The 9141-nt window shown below is 54.1% G+C and overlaps 3 protein-coding genes across 3 annotated transcripts; 2 read left to right on the top strand and 1 right to left on the bottom strand.

The window, feature by feature from the left end:
- Window positions 1-1563: 1563 nt before the first annotated feature.
- Window positions 1564-2250, bottom strand: P153DRAFT_382776 (uncharacterized protein; the record flags this gene model as incomplete). Its single annotated transcript, XM_033670179.1, has 1 exon — window positions 1564-2250. The coding sequence occupies one exon, from the start codon at window positions 2248-2250 to the stop codon at window positions 1564-1566; it is 687 nt and encodes a 228-aa protein (XP_033526273.1).
- An 897-nt stretch (window positions 2251-3147) lies between these two features.
- On the top strand, window positions 3148-5707 carry P153DRAFT_284850 (uncharacterized protein; the record flags this gene model as incomplete). The annotated part of the gene is made up of 2 exons (XM_033663349.1): window positions 3148-3180; window positions 3230-5707. The coding sequence occupies 2 exons, from the start codon at window positions 3148-3150 to the stop codon at window positions 5705-5707; spliced, it is 2511 nt and encodes an 836-aa protein (XP_033526272.1).
- A 1429-nt stretch (window positions 5708-7136) lies between these two features.
- P153DRAFT_180556 (Metallo-dependent phosphatase) lies at window positions 7137-8706 on the top strand. Its single transcript, XM_033662369.1, has 5 exons — window positions 7137-7207; window positions 7362-7646; window positions 7715-8116; window positions 8194-8493; window positions 8549-8706. Exons 2-5 carry the CDS (start codon window positions 7470-7472, stop codon window positions 8633-8635), a joined length of 966 nt encoding a protein of 321 aa, XP_033526271.1. The 5' UTR covers window positions 7137-7207; window positions 7362-7469; the 3' UTR covers window positions 8636-8706.
- The last annotated feature ends 435 nt before the right edge of the window (window positions 8707-9141 follow it).

The raw sequence follows: 9141 nt of genomic DNA, 5'->3' as shown, positions 1-9141 counted from the left end.
CAGCGCATGTGACGTAGAACAACTGTCTTAGGACGCTGATTATTGGTCATAAAAAGGATGCGCGCCTATGGTTTAGCGGTCAACGTCGACCAAGATGGTCAGTTTGCTGTTGATTCGTCCAAACTTGATACACGTTCGTTTTGACAGCAAGTTTGACTGGAGCAGTGGAGCACAAAAAGCTTGTATGGTGTGTCAACCAAGAAGTGTAAACTAAGTGGAGCATGTTTCCTGCGCAATGATGTCAATCAACTAATCGTGGCAGGAATTGTGCCACACGAGATAGGACCTTTACTCGATGCTAGTATGGGTTCGAGAAGATCATGATGTGAGTGTCTGTAAGGGTTACAAATATGCGCTGCCCAATGTCCTTTGTTCGAAGACGTGTGGAGAGCCAAGTAAGGCTTCACCGCTATAACGCAACACCTATTCGAACTACGAAAGGCTTGATCCGCAGAGGAATCGGCTCGTTCGTGTCTGCAGCACACTTCGTATCCAAACTGCATTATCCAGATCACAAACACCACAAACAGGGGTATGCAATGTGTAGATACCCCTGTTCACATGAGGCTGCACGGATGGCAGCGATACGCCTCAGAACCCGACCTGTCAGAGTGCCCCCAACGACACAACGGGCGCATGTTCGCTTGCTCGGTCCATATAGCGGTGAGTCGTGAAGGAAGCTGAACAATTCCATATTTCGTTGCACGCCATGAAGCTGTTCTACAAATCAAAGGACTGCTGCGATGGGCTCGGCCAAACTCGCCTGCCGTTGGCAACTCGAGTCAAAGCAAAGACGGGCAGGGAGCTGTAGAGTAAGTAGACGAAGAAAGAACGCGCAGCCTGGCGACCTGATTGTGTGGCATTCAAGATCGTGAGATGGTCTGCCTGCCAAGTTGTGTTGTGCACTCGAGGGTTTTGGTGTTGCGGGGCATCGGACTTCAGTCAGCAGGGATGCCATTGCTCCATTTCCATCTGTCACGGCACGGGAAAGTGGGGAAGTTGAAGTTTGTCTGACCATGACATGTGCCGAGCGACCGCGAAGTGTGGGTTGAGCCGCCGAGTAGGCGAACTCAACGAAGGCAGCTCTTATTGAATCCGTTGTCAAGTGCACAGGGTGTAACGTGGTACCCTAACGATTTGCTCTGGGTCGCATGTCATCTCGCAGCACGCCTGGAGGCTGTCGAATGGGTGTTCAAAGACCCATGTCAAGCTGCATGGTCCGTGCCAAGCTCCAGTAAAGGCAACGATCTGTATGGCTCCGGCTGATGGGCGAAGTATCGTGAAGACCCGGCGCTACTGTGGTGTTTGATATCAAGTCCTGTGTGACTTTATGTTCGTATCTGCTTGCAGGTCCCGCGATAGCCGCAACATGTGGGAGCAGCCATGTCTTTGGTCGTCAGTCAGATGAGTAGATTAGCGACAACCCTTGTAAGACCATCCGGAGCGCTTTGAGAGGCAAAGGGGCGTGCGCTGCAAGATGGTCGACAGGGTCAACGCAGGCCAGGGTCCAAAATTGGCCTTGTAGGACGCGGTTGCTCGCTCAGGATTCTCATGTGGTACGATTCACGGTTTGTGTGACATGCATGAGTAGCTCAGACATGCCGTGTCTACAGAGGCTAGGTAGGCGAGCTGGACCGCCGTCCATGTCCGTTGCGCGAAGGAAGAGAACTCCTGTAGCATGGCAGGTATGTGCATCGCCGCGAGGTGAGAGAGGCATGTTGCGTGCAGCCAAACGGCGTCAGGTTGGGCTAGGATAGGATGCGAGTTGCCCTCGTCTGATATTGGCCCGAGTGACTGACTTGGACTCTGATGCTGGTCTAGCGTACATGCGAGTCGTGCTCGGCAAAGCCGCAACCCTTGCAAAGAGAGCCACGGTCGCACGTCTCTATCACGACATTCTCCTTTGAGTGTGAAGACATCCTGCTGCCACATTGCCAGCCTCTGGGTACGATTGAGCGATTCGTACGCATACTGCGTGTAGTGCAGAATCGTTGTAACAAATCTATTCGAGATGACAACGGAGGATGCTCGTCGTCGTTGTCCACGTCGTCGAAGTCGAGGGCCAGCACCAAAGTCAGCCAGATGTGTGGTTGTGGCCGTGTGAGATCCAGGCGCAGGGAACAGGCCTGAAGATCTGGCGTCGTCGAAGGCTTCATCTGACCAATCACGCGCTGCAGGGGTAGGGTTGAGTGGGGGGGACGACCAGCTCTCCATGCCTTTCTGATCCTCGTGCTTGGGCTGCTGTCTCATCGTGCAGTCTTTTAATCGCCCTCACCGCGACATCGTCGACCACGGTGGCCCTTGTGCGTTCGCTTTCTTAAGAGCGTTGGGTGCCGGGAAAGCGCCGGCTGCGTTGTGTCCGTCTCGTTGTCGCGTCGTCGTAGCCCCACCAGATTGCAGCTGTTCCAAACGCGGCAGCTCGCCTGCTCGGAAGAGGCATCTAATTTCTCGAGATACCAACTGCGATACTGCTTCCCCACCAAGCGCAGCGCCTTCCTCCTGTTGTCGTTGACGACAACGCCCCCTGTGCTCCACCACTCGGCTCTTCTTCTATTTTTCTGCCTGAGCTCCGGCGTGTGCGTCGGGTGGCCTCTATCCCGGCCAGTGGACACTGTCTCTGACCCGGGCTGCTGTGGGCGCTCTGCTGCATATCGCAGCTGCACTCCTCTTTGGCTCGCGCCTGAACCACGCACGCTTCCTGGCCGGCTCGTTTCGTGCGCCTGTCCGCCGCCAGTGGGCTCTGTTCTCTGTGTTGCTGCTGCATATTATTCGGACTGTCCGCCGACGCCTGTTCGTCACCAAGGCCTTTCGCCCAGGGCACCAACAAGGAACCTCCTTTGGTACGTCGAGTCCTGCTCAATTCCCCACTGCACTTCTGGAAGCCCTGCACAGCGCTCCACAGCCGCCCACGCCGTCACTGTTTTCTGCCCTCGATGCTGACTGTCCAAGTATCCAGGTGGTCGCGTCTCACGGCGTAGACAGGTGCACCGCGAACGCCCCGAGACCCAACGCTTCGAGGGGGTCACCACACCGACTGCAACGCCAATCCCCCACTCGCTTCTCTGGTCGAGGCTATTTCTCGACGTCTCCCCGACATAGACACCCACGGATCCATATATGCAGTCGTCGTCTGACTAGTCATAAACCATGGACACAGAGGATGGTCAAATCTTCACAAGAGTGCGCGACACAATGACATGGTGCGTGGACCAACACTGACGTTCTACAGAACTTGGCATACTTCATACGAACCCACGAGAAAGCGCTCGCAAATGCTCTCCAGCTGCAGCGACAGGCGCCCAGAAATGGGCAGGGCGCCGTGACCTCTCCCACTTCGCCCATGGGTCCCGCCAGTCCTCCCACGTCTTCACCATCGAGTGTCTGGGCAGCAGCTCTGTCTCTGCCCTCCCTCACGTTTACCTCGCAAACAATCAAGCCTGCAAAGCTGACGCTAACTCCCCACCACCTGTTCTACATCCTGTCGCGCTTCGAGGACCTGGGCATACCCGTGGGCCCAATGAACGTGCGACTGGAGAACATACACACTGACGCTTCGCCAACTAACTATGTGTCGTTCCTCGGCAACACCCAGCGAGGCAAGGCCAAGAATTCGGACCGTGACTCCATTCACTCTGTGTCCAGTGTTCGCAGTGTTATGTCAGGCATGTCCTCACTTTGGTCATCCTTCCGTCTTGGGTCAAACAGTGCAGCCAAGGCAGAGAGGCAGAAAGCCCAACTCCAGGAAGACTTGAGATACCTTTACTCTGCGTTCACCAAGATTCCATGCTTGAGACTTGCCCCAGACCATAAAGCCCGTCTTATATCAGGGTACGAGGAGTTTCCGTTCGACAGCGCCGTGCCTTTGTTCGCTTTCAAGAACGTCACTGCACTTGAGATCTACGATGTAGACTTCCGCCAGTTCTACGGCTGGGACCGGCTGGCTGAAAATCTGCGCAGTCTTACTGTTAAACGAGCAGGCGTTGACGACCCTGCTGACCTTCTCATCAACGTTGTTCTTGACGACATGGACAAGCGTCGCAGGCGGTCTGCCAAAGCTCCTGCTTCGCCATCAGTTCCACTGCCCACTGCGAGCCCTTTCACAAAGCATGCACAGTTAGCCCGGTCAGATTCTCCACCTTCCTCTCCCACGGCGCCTAGTAAGCAGGGCTCAAGCTCAAGTCCAAGTCCGAGAAGTGCTGCGGCAACAGCGCGAGAGAATGCTTCCAAAGTCTCCGCTGCCCAACGACAACGCAGCACGTCTCCATCTCGACCATCGAGTTCGCGTCATGGTTCAGCCCATAATCACAGCAGAAGCAATGCACCAAACATCCGACGCTCGTCAGGAAGTTCGGCTTCGAGTGTGCGCTCGACAACGCCCAGGGGTAGCTCTTCCAATCTCCTGTCGCTGGGCTGGTTTCCCTCGACTAAGTGGCGCTTTTTGAGACACCTGAGTCTGGCTGATAACGCTCTCACCAACATCTCAGTCACTAGTCTTGCTCCTTTGGCAAACACTCTCCAGTCTCTCGATCTCTCCGCCAATCTCTTTAGTGAGATTCCCGACAGTCTGGCAACATTGACTTGTCTGCGTGCACTCAATCTTTCCAACTGCATGATCGACGGCCTACAGTCTCTGGGACGAAATCCTCTTCCAGCCATCACAACACTCAACCTTCGGTCGAATCGGCTGACATCGTTGGCTGGCGTCGAGCGCCTTTTGTCCCTAGAGCGCGTAGACTTTAGAGACAACAGGTTGACAGACCCCACAGAGGTTGCTCGACTCACTGGACTGCCTGACATCTGTGAGATATATGTGCATCGAAATCCGTTCTACAAGACGCACACAAGCTACCGCATCACAATATTCAATCTCTTCCGTAAAACGCCAGGTTACACCGAAGACATTGTCATTGACTCTACCGGGCCCAGCAATGCTGAGAAAAGGTTGCTCGTTGATCGTGCACCAGAACTGCGAGGGGTCCCCATCGTCAAGCCTCCTCCGGAAGACGAGACACCTCCATCTTCCTATGTCCCTCCCAAGGTCGTCAAGTCTGTCGATATCCCTGTTAATAGTCCAGATGCTCTCGATGCTCTCAAACGTACGGGCACGTTACAACGTACAAAGAGCTCGCGAAGTGCACATGGATCACAGAGGAAGAAGAAAGGACCCAAGCGCAGGATTGTTGAATTGTCACAGGCGGAGACTATGCGGCAGCCATCTGAAACCAGTTTTACCAGCCTTGCCTACGACGACATGCCTACGGGAGAGGCTCCTAAGATAATCAAACCTTCCCAAGACGCATATGTGAACGACACGCCTCGCTTTATGGAATCACCGGATGGACAAGTCTTGGGAGATCCTATGAAGAAGACAACACCAGATGAGCGTGCTGATACGGGACCGGCTCACGCTATTCATCAACAGTTGCCGCTGATCGATACTACGACAAAGAGTAACCCCCCTCAGTCACAATCACAGCCGCAGCAACCCGAGTTTGACGTCAGCGAAGACATGTACAAGAAGAAGATCGAAGCCTTGCGACAGGACTTTGGCAACACCTGGCTCAGCGCACTTGGAGATGACAATTGGGATTCGACATCCGTGACTAGTTTCCCTTCTGATCGAGCATACAGTTCTCCAACTATCCGGCCGACGGTACCTCGGTCGGCCAGTCAGAGCATTGCCTCTGGTGGTCGCACGCTTGGATGATGCTTTGATCCAAGTCGGTGTTACCAATTTTGCGATACCCAAAAGATTTGTTTTCTTCCCTTCGTAGACGAGCATCTGCTTCGTTTCTAGGTGCTTTCTTCATTCTATACATGAACCTTTTGTCTCTATTTACATTTTGCCTGCCGAATTTGTTGGCATGTTTCTCGTAAAGCTTTTTGCATGGCGCTGGATGGAAATGGGATTGTTTTAGAGCCACGGAAACATCACGCTCGTTGTATCGATCACAGGTTAGCCACTCTCGTCTCTCGTCATGGTCTTGTCGGTGGCATCCTGTTTCTCCTGGAATGGGATGGTTATGCTTGATTTGATATGCATTTCCCGCGTCATGTCTTGCATTTCACGACCTTTGTTCCTGTATCATATTCACCGTGCGGGCGTCTCTAGGCATCGAACTTGTGGGTTTGCTTTTTTCTTTGGCGCACGACTACACGGCCATATCCGTCATTGTTTACGACAATGTCAAGAGCGAAGAAGACGGGGCGTTGCTGGATCCTTTTATTGCATAATGAAGAGGGTGATGGGGTGGGGTGGTATGATTGATCTCGGTAGATTTTTGCATTAATGCGACGAGATTGCTACTTCAGACGGATAATGGTGAATTGCAATCTGTGATGCTCGAAGTCTTACGGTGCTGGACACGGGTACCGATGGTTGCGGGACGTATAGCACATTGAGTCGATGTGCACAAATGGGAATCGGTTGCCTGTCGTGCTCTAGACCACCATAGATGTGTGGAGCACAGTTTGGAGGTGGGCTGATGCTGGGGAACAGTTGTTCGTGATGAGTGCGAGTGTACGGAGCACCAGGATGACAGTGGGCTTTGCTAGCGCAATGGCAGCTTGACAGGCGTGAAGGACTTGTCTGCCCGTCTCTCGAGGCCGAACCACTGTATCTCTGTACCTTCTACATCCTTGCCTAACCTCTCACCTTCACGCTGCACAGGCTGCGAGATCGTCTCTATCATTTTTCCCCGTCGGCCGCGCGTCTCAGTTGGGCCTAGTAGCTCCTACCGCCGTATTTTTGCCAAGGCGTACGAAACTGAACGATTCTCCTCGGGCTTGCTCGAGACTCTCTGCCCTCCCGCAACCACCTGCCTACGCCTCCCGAGCAAACGCATTCTCACGCTCAACTCTGCCCTGCAGCATCGAGCAGCCTCACTGTTGACCCCGCACCTCCCGTTGCGAGCCTTGCCCTCTGCGCCAGCCCAGGCGGTGAAGTCATCCAGCATCCCACTCGACAGGCTCCGGCCACAACAACGCCAACGCCCCGCTCTCCTCGCGCACTCACCTGCCCACCGCGCAGCCCACACAGGTACACTGCTGTTGACGTGTAGTATTGACGCAAGCCCTTGGCAGTCGCCCCTGCCGTCGCGTGATCCCAGCACTGCCGCCAGGCATCTCTGAGGGGCTTCGAGCCATTCTCCAAACAGCGACCGCCGACGATCTGCGACCCGTTTAGGCCAACTCTTCTGATACAGAGGTATGTCCAGGCTGCTCCTCGCGACGGCTGCAGTGCGCTTGGCTCGTCGCAGCTGCCGTGCACAGCACATTGTGCCCGTGCCATGGCACCCGCTGCATCGCTCCAATGCTGCCCAACGTCGCCAGAAGGGGCCTTGCTAACGATTTGCGTACAGGGCACAGAATCCATTGTCCGACGCGCACTCTCTGCCCGCCTCACCCGCGCGAGGTTCTCCCTTGCTCCCTCAGACACCAGACTCGACAGCCAGCAGCAAGTCACAGCTATGGCGGAAAACGAGGTAGATTTGGACTCTATCATAGACAGGCTCCTCGAGGTCCGAGGCAGCAGACCCGGCAAGCAGGTTCAGCTGCTGGAAACCGAGATCCGCTACCTATGCACCAAGGCGCGCGAGATCTTCATCTCGCAGCCCATCCTGCTCGAGCTTGAGGCGCCGATCAAGGTCAGTACACACCACCCAACCTCACAGACTCCAGAAGCATGCTTTGGAGAATTTGCTGACATGTCCAGATCTGCGGAGATATTCACGGCCAGTACTACGATCTGCTACGGCTTTTCGAATATGGTGGTTTCCCCCCAGAGGCCAACTATCTCTTCCTTGGTGACTATGTCGACCGTGGCAAGCAGTCGCTTGAGACCATCTGCCTGCTGCTCGCGTACAAGATCAAGTACCCCGAGAACTTCTTTGTCCTACGTGGTAACCACGAGTGCGCTTCTATCAACCGCATCTACGGGTTCTACGACGAGTGCAAGCGAAGATACAACATCAAACTGTGGAAGACATTCACTGACTGCTTCAACTGCCTGCCCATTGCTGCAATCATTGACGAGAAGATCTTCACCATGCACGGTGGTCTCAGCCCTGACCTCAACTCTATGGAGCAGATTAGGCGTGTAATGCGACCAACTGATGTAAGTAACACGTTCTGTCACCATGGTCCTAAACTCTGCACCATATAATTGCTCTATTGCAGAAGCTAACAGCTTAGATCCCGGATTGTGGCCTTCTCTGCGATCTCCTCTGGTCTGACCCCGATAAGGACATTACTGGATGGAGCGAGAACGACAGAGGTGTGAGTTTCACATTCGGTCCAGACGTGGTATCGCGCTTCTTGCAGAAGCACGACATGGACCTCATCTGCCGTGCCCATCAGGTTGTGGAGGATGGCTACGAGTTCTTCTCAAAGCGTCAGCTTGTCACACTTTTCAGCGCGCCCAACTACTGCGGTGAATTCGACAACGCCGGTGCAATGATGAGCGTTGACGAGAGCCTGCTCTGCTCCTTCCAGGTATGTTCGACAAAACTATGGCCTTATCATGCATTCGCTAACAGCCTGTTCGCAGATTCTGAAACCTGCTGAGAAAAAACAAAAGTACGTTCCCAACCTTGGCGGCAGTAGACCGGGGTCTTCTCGCAACAAGAAACCCTAGAAGTAGCCACCATTACACTCTTTCAGAATCCTTACGAACTTCTCGTGCAGCAGGTTTGGGCGACGATAGACAATGGCGCATTGCTATGCCCTCCCCGAGTCTCGACACCGAATCAGCTTTGCGAATCCGACCCACGGCACAATCAACATCGTTCCCCACCCGCTCGTCCACCCGGATACCCCTCGACATTTGTACACCAACACCCTTCCTTAGTCTTTTTTATTCGAATACCGTTGCGCGACTGTGACAGCCCCGACGGCCACACTCCTTTTTGGCATCTTTGATGGCGCTTCCAAGACGGTCTGCCTTTTGTGCTCGCCGGCGAACAAGAGGCAGAACGTTCCATCGTCAAAAGCAGGCGCCACGGTATCGTAACATATCGTACAAAAACCAAGAGAAGGAAAATTCGATATGATTAACGGCTGAGGCATGACTTACGGTTGTCGCTTTGTTCAGGGTATTTGCACGGTCTTCTCGACATGTCGGTTCTGATTTGGGTCGGGCAG

Source organism: Dothidotthia symphoricarpi (assembly GCF_010015815.1).
Source record: "Dothidotthia symphoricarpi CBS 119687 unplaced genomic scaffold P153scaffold_5, whole genome shotgun sequence".
Classification (NCBI taxonomy): domain Eukaryota; kingdom Fungi; phylum Ascomycota; class Dothideomycetes; order Pleosporales; family Dothidotthiaceae; genus Dothidotthia; species Dothidotthia symphoricarpi.
The sequence above is the reverse complement of the archived record's forward strand: the minus strand, read 5'-3'. Positions and strand labels throughout refer to the sequence as shown.